This window comes from Pelodiscus sinensis, chromosome 3 (genome assembly GCF_052426305.1).
Source record: "Pelodiscus sinensis isolate ZL-2025 chromosome 3, ASM5242630v1, whole genome shotgun sequence".
In the NCBI taxonomy this organism is placed as follows: Eukaryota; Metazoa; Chordata; order Testudines; family Trionychidae; genus Pelodiscus; species Pelodiscus sinensis.
In genome coordinates, this window is record NC_143054.1 from 171,448,476 (window position 1) to 171,466,454 (window position 17,979).

The 17,979-nt window shown below is 41.4% G+C and overlaps 1 protein-coding gene across 1 annotated transcript in view; it reads right to left on the bottom strand.

The window, feature by feature from the left end:
- MTA3 (metastasis associated 1 family member 3) overlaps nt 1–17,979 on the bottom strand; it is a 183,950-nt gene that overhangs the window by 78,833 nt on the left and 87,138 nt on the right. The window contains exons 7-8 of the mRNA XM_006133984.3: nt 14,027–14,129; nt 1,426–1,525 (exon numbers count right to left, since the gene is read on the bottom strand). Of these exons, the coding sequence (XP_006134046.2) occupies nt 1,426–1,525; nt 14,027–14,129 (203 nt within the window). The remainder of the gene's footprint in view (nt 1–1,425; nt 1,526–14,026; nt 14,130–17,979) is intronic.

Below are 17,979 nucleotides of genomic sequence, written 5' to 3' on the forward strand. Positions count from 1 at the left end.
TGGGTGCTAGCTCCCACTCGGGCCGTGGTCTGCCCCTTCTGAGCAGGCCAGCAGCCTTTTATATCTTGGCTCCCCTCGGAGCATGCCCAGTAGGGCTGTGTGGGTGGGGCCCTCTCCACCCCCGACTCCAGGTGGTTTCCCTGGGCTTGAGTGCGGGGCGGGGCCACCCCGTCACAGGGGGGCTATGAGTGGCCTGGGGTGGAGTGGGGGGAGGATGCGCCCCTCAGCGCTGCGGGACCAGCCTGGCAGCACCCCAGCTGCTCTGCCCCAGGCTTCCCCGATTCAGCCGCTGCTGAAACTGGCCAGCAGCTGACTCAGGGAAGCCCGGGGCAGAGCACCCCAGCTGCTCTGCCCCTGGGTTCCTGGAGTCAGCCACTGGTCAGTTTCAGCAGCGGCTGAATCAGGGAAGCTGGGGGCAGAGCAGCTCCAATTGTCCAGCACTTCCAGGATCCAGATGGTGCCGGACCATCAGGAGTGCCAGACCATTGGGTGCCAGACCACTGGAGTTTTACTGTAGTATCTAGTGACACACTCATCAATTATTTTGCTAAAAGCAAGAAACAATATGTTTTAAAAAAGAAATGTATCTTTATGTTATAATGGTTTTGGTGAGCTAGTTAATTAAAAGCTGTTTTTTTATCTCAGGGTACGTCTACACTGCACAGTTATTTTGGAATAAGCTATATAGCTTATTTCGAAATAGCACGTCTACACTGTAGTGAAGCCTCAAAATTAGTCCACGGCAGGCTTCACTAATGTAGATGTGCTATCTTCATTTAGAGCCCCAGAAGGAATAACTTAGAATGGCTCTGGTGAGGGGCTATTTCGAAACAGCAGAAGTGGAGTGTCTACACATGCCTTATTTTGAAATAGCTATTTCAGAATAGGCGTTATTCTTCAAAGAATGAGGTTTAGAAGTCAGAATACACCGTCTGTTATTTCAAAATTATTTTGAAATAGCGGAATTGCTATGTAGATGCTCTGATAGTTATTTCGGAATAACGGTCGTTATTCCAAAATAACTTTGCTGTGTAGACACGCCCACACTGATTTTGGTTTGGACAAGGTGATAAAAACACATCTTGATTTTTACTGATTCTCATTCACATTTATCGGACACAAACATTGATTCAATTTTTAAAAGTAACTAGATAGTCCAAAACCTACAAATTGAGGTGAGAATGCACTTCTGGGGTCTGAACCTGCACTCACTAGAGTCAATTGGCACTGTACTATACTACTAACATCAATGTGAGCAAGAACAGAAAACTATTAAATTCATGCAGATACTGTGCATAATTACTTATGATTACAAATATCTTCTGACCACCTATCTGCTGAAAAGCAGACCTTTAACAATATTTTTTGCTGAGTTCCTACCATCTGAAAAATGGTACAGTTAAAGCATTTTTAGCAAACTCTCACCAGTGTGATGTCTCGGGAAGCAGCAGCTGCGCTCATGTGTAAACTAGGTTGCCTGACTGAACTACTACAGTCCAAAGCTCGAGCAAATGTGCCAACCGCACTGGGGAAAAAAAGCAAAAAGATGGGTTAAGTACATTCACACATTTATGTGTTCTCTTATTAAAAGATGATTTTTCAGCATATAAATTCAACATAGCTTGCAAAATAAAAACATACTGTAGCTCTGAGATTACAATTTTAAACATTTATCAGACCTTTAATAATAAAGTCAGCAACTGTTTAAAAAGTCATGATTTCAGTTTCAAACAACAGTGTGCTAAGTACAAAAACAATTCACCATCTTTAGAGCATGAGAACTAAAGACAATTTTGTTTAAGGGCAACCAGACAAAATCTACAACTGTTCCAGTGTGTTGATTGCCTTATCACTGTCAACTCAAGTGCCCTAGTTAGCTTGGATTTTTTTATATTAAACTCTAAATAGCACTTGACTGGTAAGCAAATATCACAAGAAGAAATGTCACAGTGCAGCTCAGACTGTTTTACAGTAATTTCACAGGTAAGATGCAAAAGGAAATTATTAGCATTTCATCCACTTTAGTAACAGGTACTTAATGCTTCCAATAGATAGGCAAAAAGGGGCCATCAGCTTGCAACCATCTAAAATCTGTATTCTTCCCTAAAGATTTTAGGTAATAAACTCAATGTCTCTTTCAGCCTGGTTAATGGAAGCTTTCAGCATTGTTCAACATGGACAGAATTTAAGCATTTATGACAATGCATAACAGGATAAAGGTAAATGCATGTGATATTTCAGAAGAAATCCTGAGCCCAAGGTTTAAGGACTGGTAACCCCACAATACAACAGGGACTGGGGCATTAATGAAAGAGGGTAGAATTCAGACTGAAGACAAGACTAGGGGGTACCTTAACTCACTGTTTTCTGGGGGTTTTAAAACAGATTTAAGTATAACGTGTTTGATGCTGTGATAGGGTCTTAGGCTCTTAACTCTGCATTAACAATGCTTCCCTGTTTGTTTGTTTGTTTGTTTGTTTGTTTGTTTGTTTGTTGAGGAAGATGTTGTGGCAAGGGGGGTATGACAAGGATCACCTGAGAGGGCAAAGAGTAGGTCTGCTTTAACACCTCACTGCCACTCAGCTAACAGTTCTGCCCTCATCCTCAGCCCACCATGCCCTCAGTAGAGTTGGAGGGGCCATGGGAAGGAAAGAAGATGGTAATGAATGGGCTGTAACAATTACATCTGCCACTTTATACCAGGATCTTCCATTTCAGTAAGTGTTAGAAAGTTCTACATAAGTCTTTTGGGAAAGGTGAATAAAAATCAATCATTTACATTAGAAACGTCTATGTTGATATTTAAATTATAATAAGTTTCTCTTTGTAAAAATAAACCTGTTTAATATGAAATCTGAATTTAATGAAAAAAATATGGTACGGCTCACAATTAGCATAATCACTTAAAACATTTAAATAAAAATAAATATGCCGAATTAACAAGCTTCTATCAAAAACTTGGAATTAAAGGCTACTTCTCCATATAAAGAAAGCATCAGGGGAAAACATCTAACTTTTTAGATCAAGTGTTACAAATGTGACAATAGGTCATACAGTGTAGTAATGGCTTGATAATGCGTGGCACGGGCTGTTTAACTCAGCACAAGAAATTGGCTAGGCCATGACAGGTGCTGGCACCCAATCTCTGATTCCAGAGACACCATCAGTATCTTATCAGGAGTGCACCTCTGTGCATATCGGTCATCTCATATTCCTAAATTCATTGCTTCTCCCTACCTGGATTCTGATTGGCTTAGATCTCAAATTATGAACATTTATGACTCCACTCATCATGGAAACATACTCTCCAGCTCATGGAAAAATACTGATTTGTCCAGTAAATACCAACCCTTGGGGTTCTGGATGGGTCTAGGCACTTCAAGGAAATGGCCTTGCTCTTCTGCTTGTAGGTTTACTCCAACAGAGATACTTCTTAACTGTCTCCTTGTCTGTGTCTAAACACTTAAAAACTGCCATTCACAAGGCATGTGGATTCCACTAGCAGAAGTCATGGAGTGTTTTCTGGGGGTAGGAGTGGGGAATTAAATAGCAAGGGAGCCTGAGCAGAGTGTGCCATCAGAAACAAGCAACACTGCTGTGAAAGCAGGAAACTGAGGATGTGTTTAGACTATAGGGTTTTGTCGACAAAAGTGGACTTTTGTCAACAAAACTATAATTGCGTCTACACTGCTGCTGAGTTCTGTTGACATAACGTAGACAGAACTCAGAAGTTTTGTCGATGGCTGTAAACCTCATTCTACAAGGAATAATGCTGTTAGTTGACAGAGTTCTGTCGACAGAAGGCGTTATTGCATCTACACTGTCCTTTGCATCTACACTGTCATGTCGACAAAGCGGCTTGCTTTGTCGACAGAACTGGATGTAGTCTAGACACTCTTTGTCGATAGAGCTTTGTCGACAGTATCTGTCGACAAAACTTCTGTTGACAAAAGCCTGTAGTCTAGATGTAGCCTGAGGGAAGAAGGAACAACATTCCTCAGAGTGCAGCCTCACTTGTTTACTTCAACATTGGAAAATGAACCAAAAAAACCCTCTCATGGCTGCTGGCTATAAATAAGACCCCATGCAATGATTTTTAAGAAACTCCTGTGCCTTTTGATGAAAAAGGAACACATGCCGAAGTGTAAATAGTATAGCAAAGACATACAAGACCAGGTTGTCAGAATGAAACATTAGGAAAAATGCTCTTCATAAAGCAATACCTTTAAGATGATGATGTGATCATGTCTGAACAATTTAGTTCAACTGGCCAGTAAACTTATTTTAGCACCATTCTTATGGATTGCCTCCCACATCTTGTTATGCTAGTAAAAGATATCTTAGATTACTGTTAGATATTTGGATTCTGGGTAAATTACTTATGAATTGAAAAATGTTTGTGTTCAAAATATAATTGGTATGTTAGTTTGTTGTGGGAGTATTTATCAATTACATTGTTTACTGTTACTGTTGAACCTCTGAAATGTTTTTTATTGATTGGTGTAATCTAATATCCTAAGTGACTATTTTCTGTTTAATTAAACTTTTATTAGGCACTATGAATTTTTTAACATTTTAAAAACTGTGGCTTTTTTTTCAAGCTGTTTGGTATGTCGCTAGAAATAATGGTTTAAAAAGATTCAGCTAATTCTGAAGGTGAAAGTAGCTTGTAGACATGAAGGGGAGGGGGAGATTGTTGTAATAAGCCATACAATGTCTTTATTATGATCATGATTTTTCGTATCTATCAAAGTTATTAATATAAATTCATAGGCTCATCTTCAGAAAGTATTCAGCAGGTTTCCTGTGAGGATAAGAACCAATAGGTCATATATATACAGAGAGAAAGTATCACTTTACCCTGAATGGTCCCTTACAATATTTGCTAGCTACTCAAGCTAAACTATCTGTTCCATCTTGTATTTAGTTGTGACACTCCAAGTACCTTTTATAGACCTGAGAAAGAGATGAATGTAGTTTGAAAATGTGTCTCTTTCATCAACAGAAGTTAGTCTAATAAAAGATATTACCTCTCACACCTTGTGTCTCTACATATCAGGCAATAAGGCCATGTCTCCACTTAATGAACAACAAATGCTCTGGTGATCGATCTTCCGTGGTTCAATTTAGCGGATTGAGTAAAGACCACTAAATCAAATGCTGAGGATACCCTCACTGGTGCCAATATTCCTCACTGTCACGGGGAGTAAGGGAAGTAAATAGGAGCTTTCTCCCATTGTCCTCCCACTGTGGGTCAACCCCAGTAAATTGATGCAAGGTACGTCGACCCTAGCAACACAATTACGTAAGCTGGAGTTGCATATCTTGCACCAATTCTCTCCACCAGTGTAGTTCATAATTGAGACCAGAAAAATCCAGCAAGATTCAATAGATGAAATGACTGCTCAGTTTATTTATGGAACAAATTCTCCTTTTGTCTTGTCCTGAACAAATATTCACTGACTTAGTTCAATCATTACAACCAGGCTACACATTCCACTCAGCAGAGCAGACATTACTGGAAGGCTGCTGGATACAGTGTCTGAGAAGCAAACCAAACAACAAGCAAAAAAACTGAAGGGAAAACTGCTCTGTGTCCTGATGCCTGGAGCGATGTTCACAATGATTCAATAATATGTTCTGGTGTGACAGTAGAAGATGGGGGTTGTCTATTCACAGAAACAACTGATACATCAGGAAATGCTCGTATAACAGAATTTTTAAAATAAGAAGTAAAAGCTATGACAAATTATGGACAAAAACTCAAGCATCAAATGTGTTGCTTTGTTGCAGACAATACCACAAATGTAACAAAAATGAGAAGCAATCTTGGGAGATAATAATGAAGGGAACCTGAAATTTAACATATAGTTGTAATGCTCCTTTGATGCATCTTTTAGGCAAAGACTTAAGTACTGCCCCAAGAATAAAGGAAAAAGTTGAAATTGCAAAATACTTCCATTATACCCACTTTGCTTTAGATTCACTGAAGAGAGCAGGATTCAAACTAATTCTCCCCCAAAATTCGTGATAAAACTCAGTGGTTGGCTGTTCTAAACTATTTATTAAGAACTGCCCTACTCTGATGAGAATTTGAGAAGAAAATCATGCAAAATAGATTAATCTATTTCAGCCAAAGTAGTCAACATCAGACTAAAGAGAAATGTAGAAATATGCTGAACATACTGCAACCTACTTCCATAACCTTGGACAAACTGCAGGGAGAATTTCAGGAGGCACTGGAGAAAGAAATACCCCACAACAAAGTTAAACTGCAAATAGCAAAGAACAGATGGGATCAAGCACTTACTCCACCTTGTTTTCTTGCCAATATTCTAAACTCAAAGAATCAGGCTAGATGCCTGATGCTAGAAAGCCTATGGAAGAAATTGGTGCAATAACGGGGCATCTAATACTCACCCAAACATTCCAAAAATCATACATTTCAGGTCGAAACGTAAACTATTCATGCAGCACGTGTTTGCTGATGATCTTTAAGGAAAGTCACACCATTTTCAAAAGTATTACTGTGCATTTGGGCTTTGTCTACGTAGCTTAATTATAGGGAGCTCATAGCACAGCTATAGACTAGGTTGAGAATTGCTGATCAACACATGATTTTTCTAAGTACTATAACATCCATATGCTTACATGGATTCTGTTGAAATAGGTTGTGGCTCATTTGTATTTGTACCTGGAGTAGGGATAGTAGTAAAAAACTGAAGTTGTTTGAGCAAGAGGTTCTAATATAAAACTCTGCAGCCTCATCCCTTAAATATCACGACATCAACATTTTAAGGCCTTTATTACTATCTGTGGGGGAGATACATGGCCACTCCCAAGAGTCAGAGGCAGTTCCCAGATTGGATTCTGTTAGGGATGCAAACAGCCCTTAATAAAGTTAACTGGTTAAACAATATAATTGTAATTGTTTAACCAGTTAACCCTGGAGGGTCGGGGAGGCTGTTTCAGCTTTCAAGCCAGCTTCCTGCGTGTACCAGCTTGGCTACCTCGGGGGGAATAGGGAACTGGTTCCCCATGCGTATTGGCTCCTGCAGAGTGACCTGCGCCCCCACCTCGCTCTGCTACTTCTGATAGGGGGGTAGCAGTGTGGGGAATAAGGTGACAGGCAAGATCCTATATACCTGGGAAGAAGCTTTCAAGTCAGCTCCCTGCACGTATTGGCTCCCATGGAGCCACCTGTCCCCCCACGCTACTGTCTCTCTATCAGAGGCGGGGGCAGAGGTCAAGTGGGAACTGGCTCCCTGCCAGCACGGGCTCCCACTCCTCCCCACACTTCCCTCCTCCCCCCAATATGTAACTGTTAAAAATTCCAGCAGTTACACATTTATATAAATACACATAGCTCAGATCCCTAGGTGAGAGAGGTTTCAGTTGAGTGTGAACGGCAGAAGCCAGATTGGTGAGGCTTGAGGATGGAAATGCAAGAGAGGAACTTCAGGCAGATATTGACAACTAAAAGGTTCAGTGAGCTTAGATGTGAAGGGGGAAAGGTGATGGTGTAGTAGCTGAAGGAATCTGAGGGCAGAGGTGAGGGAGGTTTTCTATATCTGTGACAGGAGCTGTAGGAAGGGAAGTTGAAGTCATATTTTCTCAATTTTCTCTCCCAGAGTTTCCCTACCAATTGGGATTTTGCAATCAGATTTTTCTATTTTTTAAGTGGCTTCTCCTTCCCTGTTGCTGTGTGAATGGCCAACAAAGTAAAGGAGAGGCTCACTATTAAGTGGAACCACTGAAACTGATGTCAAATGCAAAATCATTTTCTCAAATTTTTGCTATACTAATTGTATCTGCTAGTTGGAAAAACAATTGTAGGTGAAAACATTTCAGGAAGTAGCATGATTTCCAAGTTAACAGCCTTGCTTTAACAAAAATTATCATGGTTTTGTTCCTTACAGTACATGGGTCTCATGGGACTGACGATGTCATGAATAGCACTTGTCTTCATGTTCAAGAGACACCACTATATAATTAAGCCAAGAAAATAAATTGATAGGAAAAAAAGTGGAGAAAAAAATCAACCATTTAAACTGGACCCCTGAGCAACTGTAGTTCCTCCAAATACAGTTTTATTTCCCTCCTTCCATCCACTTCTACTATAGCACAATATTTTGAAGCTAACATTCCCACAAGAGAGTTATCAGTTTGCATGCAGCAGTGGCTAACACTAGTCCTTAATTTACCTGTTCTCAAAAGCTCAATAAAAATTAGGTCAGATTTGAGGAGAATAAGGTTACAAAAAAGTAAGGGCTAGGTGGTTTGCAAAGTATTAAAGCCTAAAGTTCATTAGCCCCTCAGGCAGTACTTGTGTTTTGGCATGAGTCCAAATTAGTATACAGCAAGTTCTGGATCTCAGACCAGCATAACTGTTGATCTCTCTTCTGCTTTAGGAATTTTAGTCTGGTCAGTCCAGGTGAGATGGAGTTCATGACATGCTCTGCTCTGAGTTTATATTTATCAGAATGGTCAATCCTTTTCCTGCCTCCCTTTCAAAGATTAACTATTCTACAACCATCTGGATAGGTTTAGTTAAACTAGGCTCAGGAGGATTATATATTTTTATTGGTAAATGCTGATTTCACTGCAGCAGTGAAAGTAACTTAAAATTTCTTACAGATACTGTTCTATTGCAACCCAGATCCCTGCCAGCTCTTTAAATAGCTCCCTGCTGGCTTTAGCCGCAGTTCAGCCAGCTCTTGACAAAGCTGCGCACCAGGGTGTGCCCACTCATTTACACCTCTGTTTCACTGTACAGACACAAACAAATGAAAAAATATTTATCAATATTTTTCAAATATCAAATATTTATCAATTTACTGATAGGCAAAAGGAAAATGCTTCATTTATTTATTTTATATATTTTCACATATGATATTGACAATTCGTGTTTTAATGATTATAAAGCTTTAGTTCTTTTAATTTCAGCATCTACTGTCATTATTTATTGACTGACCCCATAACTTCCGGTAACTGTGAAAATTTAAATTGATAAAAATTAGGAAAAAAATACTTAAAGCGTGTATTAACTGTGAACCTTTAGGTGGATTTTTAAAAATTTAAAAATACACACTGATTTGTCTGTTGTAACTATACAAAAAGAAAAATCAAATTTTGCCAAGCCTAGTTAAAACGTGTCATCTTTCAGACCTATACGGTGTAGTGTGAGAGCTCACAGTAGCTCTCCAAATATCTTAACATTTGTACGAAGCAGATCCAGGACCAGCCTTGGGACCAAAGGATCTTAGCATGGTGCAGAAATGAACCCATCTTAGCCTCCCAGACAGTGCCCAATCATTAAGAAAGGGTTTGATCTTTTTTTTTTTTGTCTTGTTATGTCAATGCCCCATTTCTCAAGGGTCAGAAATGAACCTATAAAAGGGCAACTTAATGTTGCCTATGCAACCAGTTTAAAAGTAGCTGTTTAAGATCCATTCTCCTTTCCTTAATTCCAGAGAGTCTCAATCTACTGAAGTTTTAGAATTCTTTTTTTAAGCCGCAGACATATGCCACCAGCACAATGATAATTAAAGTTGGAAAAAGACCCTAGAGATTTTCAACTACTGGATAGAGCAAAATGTGACATGCAATGTATTCCAATAATAAAATGTTGCTGTTCCAGAAGATTAATTTTTCTTGTCATTTCTAAAGCAACTAACTGTTGGTACAGAGCTCTGCTTCATTACTCTCACTTTCTGACACTTTTTTCAACCTACAAAAGTTTAGAGTGCTAAGGAAGTGACTGCTGAAGAGACAGAAAGTTGTCCACTGTTATTCTTCACCAGGAGGGAGAATGGACTTGAGGCTTTGGAACAAAGAAAAGCAAATTGTGTACAGAATACCGGATACATGTCACTTGGTAGCCTCACAGTGTTGCTGGGAAAATGAATAGGGGACATATGGTAAGTCTGAATCACTTTCATTCAAAGAAGGAGAAAAATCTGCAAAATGGAAATGGCTTAAATTCATAAGACGTCACTTAAGATATTATTATGGCCCCATCCTCTTTTGTAATTTCAATCAAAAGGAGAAGGGACTCTTCAACAGGCTTTACAATCAAGGAGGAAGGAATTAAATTTAGACAGTGGGTCAAATTCTATAGTGGAAGTGCACAAAGATGATGTAAATTCAGCCTACATATGCAAATAAGTCCGTTTTTAGACAAGATCACATATACTGGTTTAAAATATACAAAAACAGACCAGAATAAATGCCAGGCACAGTGGGTGGGCAGAAAAAAACCCAGTATTACTGACAGACTATATAACTTTCAGTACATCTATTTATCTCATTTCTTAAACCACATGGCTTTCACTAGGTACTCTTACTCATCTTTAGCCCAAACACCTTCTTGTCTGGGGGAGGGGCACTCAATTGGTCCTCACTCCTAGAGATCCAACCACAGTTAAACAATTTTATTTTGCATCTCTGCTATTTCCTCTTCAATTTTTCCAATGTTCCCTTTCTGAATAGAATCCCAAAGTATTCCAATATTAAATGTACTGAACTGGCAATTTTCTAAATGTAACCCCCTTTTTCCTCCCCGGGTTACTGGGGAGCAGGTCACACTCACAGGTGTGCCTGGGTGCCTGGTGTTTTAACCCAAAAAGAGATCCTGAGTACCCCAGTGGTGATGGTGTTTAGCTGGGGGAAAGCCCTATCCACCCCCTTGCTGCAGTCCCTTGCTGGTAATGAATGTAAAGTGGCGGTGCCTCCACCTGGCTGGCCTTGTACACACACTGGTGCCTTGAGAGCCTCCAGGAATATACTCATTCCAACATAAAGCTGGATCTAATTCCAGAACAACCACAAATCATATACATCTAATAGAATACTTTAAAATAAACCATCTTTACTTAACTACACAGGGATTAACAGATTAGCAAGAAATAGCATTAACAAAACACATAACAATAACAGAAACTTATATAGCTAGACAACAGTTACTCCACCCCAGAGTGTGCACACCCTTAGACTCAGTCCCAGACACTTGCTTGCGTTGGCGCACTGATGTTGCAGCTGTAGTGAGGATTTGGTCCAGGCTAAACAGCAACTCTGTCCCAGGCAGCACTCTTCCAGCAAGGCCCAAATTTACTGCCTCATGCTGTGCCTATAGGAAGCAGCCTGCTAACTCCCAGTTCCAACAGGCATGTAGTAGCTGCACGCCAACAGCCCCTGCACTGGGTCAATGTCCTTGGCAGCATCCTGGCTCCCCCTTTGCTTCCAAACTGCAAGGCAGAGTCCCAGACTGCTAGGCCTCTTTCTTCAAGCACATGGAGAGAGCAGTCCTCTCTCCCCCCAGAGTCCTCCCTTCCTGTTTCTTTCCAAGGGCTCATGGGAATTGTAGTCTGGATTGTAGCACACGGGGTCTTTTAGAATAAAACAGAGGCCCCTTTAGTAAGGGAACTACATAAATAAATACTGAGAGGCACACTGAGAGGCACACATTCAACAGAAAACCCACATACACTACAGAAGGTAGTATATTTGAATTACCCTGCAAGAACAGAGTTCCGGCTATGTTCAACAGTAGCAATTACCACTACTACTTAACCACACTTTTTAAATATTTTACTTATTTTAATATTTAAATATTTTAGTTGATGAAGCAATACAATCTCTCATCGTAAGACAAATCCATATAATCAGCACTGTATCTCCACTGAGGAGGTAAAAAATAATCCATTTTCTCTTGCTTAGTATTGTTTTTTATTGCAGGTAGAAATGTCTCAGAACAAATGCAGAAGGTAGGTTGAAAGGATGCAGAAGGAAAGAAGAGTACTAAAGTAAACAGAATACTGGTATATCATTTTCCAATCTTCCCACATTCTAACTTTAAATGGACGCAATAAACAATAAGAAATCACACACAGATGAGGTGAACCTGCCTTATGGGAAACTGGACTAAGCAATGATAAGTAATGTCAGGAAATGGAGAACATAGTACAGGCAGAGAGCCAATCAAATAACCAGGGCTCAACAAAGTATTGAATTTACTCGCCCGTGGCGAGTAGATTTCAGCCGGGCGCCCTGTTCATTTGCGGCTCGCGCATGCGCAATGCGGGTCTTGCGCATGTGCAGTGCAGAGCTGGCAAGTGGCTTTCGCCGCCGTTCATCAAGCCCTGAAAATAACTATAACTATACTGCATAAAGAGTACAGTACCTCTACATCCCTGTAAATCCACAGATATCCGCTTAATATCTGTGGGTATCCACAGCTCATTTGTGAAGATATGGATGTGGGTCTAGATACAAATTTTGTATCTAGAACCCTACAAATTTGTGGATATCCGCTTTATATCCACAGATATCCATAACCACAGATGTCAATGTGGATATCTGCAGCTCACTTTTGCAGATACGAATGTGGATACAAATTTTGTATCTGTGCAGGGTTCAACTAAGCTCAAAGCCCCTCTCTTAGCTGTAGATGAGAAAAAGGAAATTATAAATGGCTGGGCTGGTCACACAGCTGGGAGAATGGCCCTCTTGAAAGACTGACCAGTTCTTGCTGGATAGAGAGACAGAGTCCTAAGTCCTGGGGGTCCTTGCTGACTTACAGTTTTATTGCACACTAAAATATATTTACAAAATTAGGATGTGCCAAAAAGGCAAATGTATACAAACAAAATCTAGAATTTTTAATATGAGAAGAATGAAATCTAACCCTGAACTTCTACAAAGTGACAGTGAGTAGATCTGACCATATAAGTCAGTCCTGTGGTTCTCAACCTTCGTCCACACTGGAATCCTCATTCTCATCTTGCTAGGACCTAGTCAGGATCTCTGTCCATTCATTAGCATAGAAAGTGCAATGTATGCATGGCCCCCAAGTTAAGAACCTCTGGGCCTGCGGTGTCCAACCAGTGATAATGAACTAGCCACACTCAACTGGCCAAATATCCATATGTGGCTAGTGGCCAGCATATTGGACACCACAGCTCTAGGCTATCATGTTAGAGACAGGGGAGACTAAAACCTGCAGCATCTGAAAATGTAATATAATTGAAACTGATTCCAGCTTATGGTAAAGCAAAGGGAAATCTTGTGCCTATTACTGTATGCAACACAGGACAAAGATATATCTCTAAGGAACTAATGTGTTCCCCAGAGATGAGGAAACAGAGGAACTGTCAGTGAGAAAGCAGTATAATCTTCTCTCATGGGAAACACTCAAGCTGACTCGCTGCTATTAATTGGCCTAATCTATTTTAAAGTAAATCAGAAGAAAATCTCTTCAGATCAGGCAATAAATCAAATAACCAAATGTGAAAGTCAGGGGGGCTCCATTTCTCACTGGGAGACTAATGGAGATAGCAGATTCCCAATGACGGCAGTTTGGTTTAGGAGGAAGATTCAGAAGAAGAGCTTTCAGCTCAACCAGTCTATCAAAGTACAGACTGAACCTTTCTAGTCCAGCACTCTATGGCCCAGCAACATCCATGGCCTGGCATGATTTTAGTTATCCCGATGTCCACTTATCATGGGTGTGGCTAAGTTTCCATGATCCCATAAAGTTTGTTTACAGCAGCAGTCTTGGTTCATAGTGTTCTGTGCAAAATTATTTAGCTTTAATTTACTCCTAAATGTCTTTTTTAAGAGACCAGTAAGAAGTGAAAGTGTTGGAAATGCTGATAAACAACAATGACCTCCCATGGTCCGGAATTCTCTGGTTCAGCACCGGTCAGGTCCTGAAGGTGCCAGACTAGAGAGGTTCAATCTGTATAACACCAGGCAACTCAGAGCGGCTCTTCCTGTTCCCATGTACCTGAAGCCACTGGAACTGCAAAAGTCTGAAGTCTGGAAGAAATTTAGAAATATATTCCTTTCCTATACAATTTATTCTAAAATAGGTACGCATCATGTTATATGCTACTTGTTTTCTTTTATCTAACTTCAAGATAAACATAGAATGTTAAACAAGTGTCAAATACATGAATAAGTGGTCTACGGGGTTTCTAGAAGGAGGAAAAGATATTTTTCTGGGATCAGAGTATTTCAAGCTTACCGTGCTACAACCAAAAACTGGTCAATCTGACGATCAGTAAGGAGACTATCTGGATTCCATACTTTTACTTCCAGCTTTGCCTGCTCTCTGTCATCTAATTCTCCTGTCAAAAAGGTAAATGGGATAAAACACATATTTACAATGTTGCTCTTTGTGAACATTTTACACCAAGCTTAAATAACATTCTCTATTTATATATAACAAGATATAATTAAATCAGCAGTTAACCATTTAAAATTTCATATTGCAATATCAAGTAAAGAAATGTCCAGCATAAAATAAGCATTAACCTTACTTAGAGAAAGTATCAACATTAATTTTTTTATTCTATACAGGCAATCCCCGGGTTACGTACAAGATAGGGACTGTAGGTTTGTTCTTAAGTTGAATCTGTATGTAAGTCGGAACTGGCGTCCAGATTCAGCCGCTGCTGAAACTGATCAGTTTCAACCGCGGCTGAATCTGGACGCCAGTTCTGACTTACAAACAGATTCAACTTAAGAAACCCAGGCGTCCCCAAGTCAGCTGCTGCTGAAACTGATCAGCAGCTGATTCCAGGAAGCCTGGGGCAGAGCAACTCTGCCTCGGGCTTCCTGTAGTCAGCCGCTGGTCAGTTTCAGCAGCGGCTGACTTGGGGACGCCCGGGGCAGAGCAGCTGGGGTGCTGCTGAGTTGCTCCAGTAGCGCAGCTCCTCGGCGCTACTGGAGCAACCCAGCAGCACCCCAGCTGCTCTGCCCCAGGTGTCCTGATTCAGCCGCTGCTGAAACTGACCAGCAGCGGCTGAATCAGGATGCCTGGGGCAGAGCAGCTGGGGAGCTGCCGGGTTGGTCCGGAGCAGCGCTGCGGGACCAACCCGGCAGCCCCCAGCTGCTCTACCCCAGGGGTAGGCAAGAAAATCCTGGTCTGCTGGGGGGGGGGGCACTAGCTGCACCCCACCCCCAGCAGACCAGGGAGACAGGGGGGGCGGGACCGCCCAAGTCCTTCACGGCTTTGCTCCATCTCCCTGGTCTGCTGACCTGGGAGATGCGGAGCAAAGCCACCGAGCACGCGGGCAGCGGGACAGTCCAGGCGCGCCACGGCTGTCCCACTGCTGGCGTGCTCCGAGGCTTTGCTCCCCATCTCCCTGGTCTGCTGGTCGGGAGACGGGGAGCAAAGCCGCAGAGCACGCCCGCAGGGGGACAGCTCAAGCGCGCCTGGGCTGTCCCACTGCAGGCGTGCTCCAAGGCTTTGCTCCCCGTCTCCCTGCAGACCAGGGAGACGGGGAGCAGCTTTTCTCGCCCCGGAGGACGGGGGCGGCGGACCGCGGCGCATCTGGGCGTCCCGCCGCTCCGTCCTCCGGGGCGAGAAAAGCCCCGTTCGTAACTGAGGATCCGACATAAGTCGGATCTGCGTAACTCGGGGACTGCCTGTACTTAATAAAGCTTGGCCAGAGTTGGAACCATGGTTCCATTGTATTTTTTAAATTGTTTCCCAATCACAGCACAAATTAATGTTAAACTCAAACAACTTCAGCAGTTAAATGTTATTATTTTTCTATTTTGAATATGCCTGAAAATAGAAAATACTATAGATCAAAGCTAACTACTCTTATTTTATCAAACCTTTATTATTTCTAGTCCCACTTTTTACTCAGAGCCACTACTTTGTCTACACTCGTAAAACAATGACTCTTGTTCTGTTAACCAGCTATAATTCTTGCAATTTAATAAATAAGTTGATAGCACAAAAAAGTTATATTAATTACCCAGTTAAACTAATTTGAATCAAGCATAACTACAAGCACTATTTTAGTACGGTTTCTACAGTAAGAATCTTCTCTTCAATCAAGACTGTAGTTTTGTTAAGTTTTAGTCTCTTCTACATAGCATTTTTCAATTTTATTTGCTTCTAATTGTTTCTAACTCTATCTTATTCACTTGAACTCACTTAAAATCCTTCTTTTCTTGATACATTTGTTTTACTTTAAATCTAAGTCATGCTAATGCTGCATTTGGGTTAAAGTGATGAGCTGTGCATTTTGTTTAGTTAGAGGAGCAAACAATCTTTGTTATTTCTCTGACCATTCTACAAGAGGGCTGGATACTTCAGGGCTGGCAAAGCTGGGGAAATTCAGAACTAAGAGTACATTGGGGTCACCTCTGCACGTGATAACTGGCTGATAGTGACTCCAGTGGGGCTACTGTGTTGTGGGCAAGCTGCTGGGACAAGAGTGCAGAACCAAGACATGCATACACACAGGATACTCCATGTTAATCTGCTGTCTGGTGGCATCCACAGCAGCAGAGTATCTGAGACTCCCACGGTTACAAAGCAGGTGATGACAATACCTCACCTGTCTGGATTGCAATGTACAGCTATGCATAAGGCTGAAACAATGCCAGCACTTTCAAATATTTTTGAAAGTCAATGCCAGATACCCCAGAGGGAGAGAACAGAAACAGATAGTCATCAAGTGATCCTTCTCCTGTCATCCATTTCCAGCCTCTGACAAACAGAGGCCAAGGACACTACATCTACTCATCCTGGCTAATAGCCATTTGTGATGAATAGGAAGAGTGCTGGCCAGCACCTGATGACTAAGGGGTTAAACGCAGGTAACTAGCAAGGTTGCTGTCAGGGAGCCAGAAGAACCAATGGGGATACAGTGCTGAAATGTGAATTGTATAAGATACTTTGCCTGTTTTCTTTGTGTGGGAGAGTTAAGCCAGGAGCTGAGAGAGACAGGATGATTTAAACCCAGGCAGGATTACCATGCCTCCAAGGACTTCAGGGCATGGAATTGGACTGAACCCAGAAGGGATTGTGAGTCAATAAAGGGAAAAGTATATCTAGTTGCTATCAGGGTATTTTTCATTATTTTTGTGTTTTGGTTTGAACTGCTCTATGTGAATCCATGGCTCCCCTTCCCCATTTACCATCTAATGGTATGTCTACACTCTGCCACATCCAAGGAATGTGTTTGTTCTTCTGCTTTTTTTGCGAAAGAGCAAACACGCTCTTTTGAGGAGCTCTGTACATATCCCTCATTCTACGAAGGATAAGAGCTCTGCTGAAAGAGGAGGCTTTTCCACCATTTGGCCATGTCTAGACTGGGCCAAATGGTGAAAAAGCCTCTTCCGGAAGAGCTACACAAATTGTGCTCCCAAAAACACCCTATAGTGTAGACCTAGCCTAAGAGTTGTTCCCAGAGATTTTCTCTGTGTTTTAATTTGTCTTACTTAGTTTACCTGTAACACTCATCAATCAAGTATGCTTTATCAAATATATCTTCTGTTTTGTAATAAAAATCGCTTTTTTAAGGTGACTATTTGATTTGCGTGTCCGGGAAAGCACAGGAGATCTGCCTGTGTGTGTATATGCATGCTGAAGACTAAGAGGTCAGCTACCAGAGACTGCAGTTTTGTTTTTCTCTTCTTTAGTTTTTCAAGCTCTCTTGTGGTAAAAGCTTGGGGTACACCTGGGGATCCCCCCTATTTTTTAGGATAAATCACTTGATGGTGGCAGCTACCCCCCTAAAGTCACTAAATCTGTGTCTCTGGGGAGTTTTTGTAAACAGAGCCTATAGAGGCAAGGTATTTAAAGTCTTTGCAGGCCCCCTCCTTCTGCACTTGGAGCGCCAGAGTGGGGAACAACCCTGACATGAAACAGAGGCCAAGGTCACCATCTCTAGCCATCCTGGCTAATACCCATTGACGGACTTAACCTCCACAAAAGTATCTAATTCTTTTTTGAACACTGTTAAAGACCTGGTCTTCACAAAAAGACCCAAAGAGATGGTACCCAAAGAGACACCTTTAAGGGAGGCTGACTTTCATAATATGAGAAGCACTCATCCTTTGAAAAACAGGATAACTTCAAGGTATCTCAGGTTGGGTACTCCTAAACTAAAGCAATCAAAATCACTGGTCACTTTGAAAATCTTGACCCCTGTAGTCAGCTGTATTAAGGAAGGA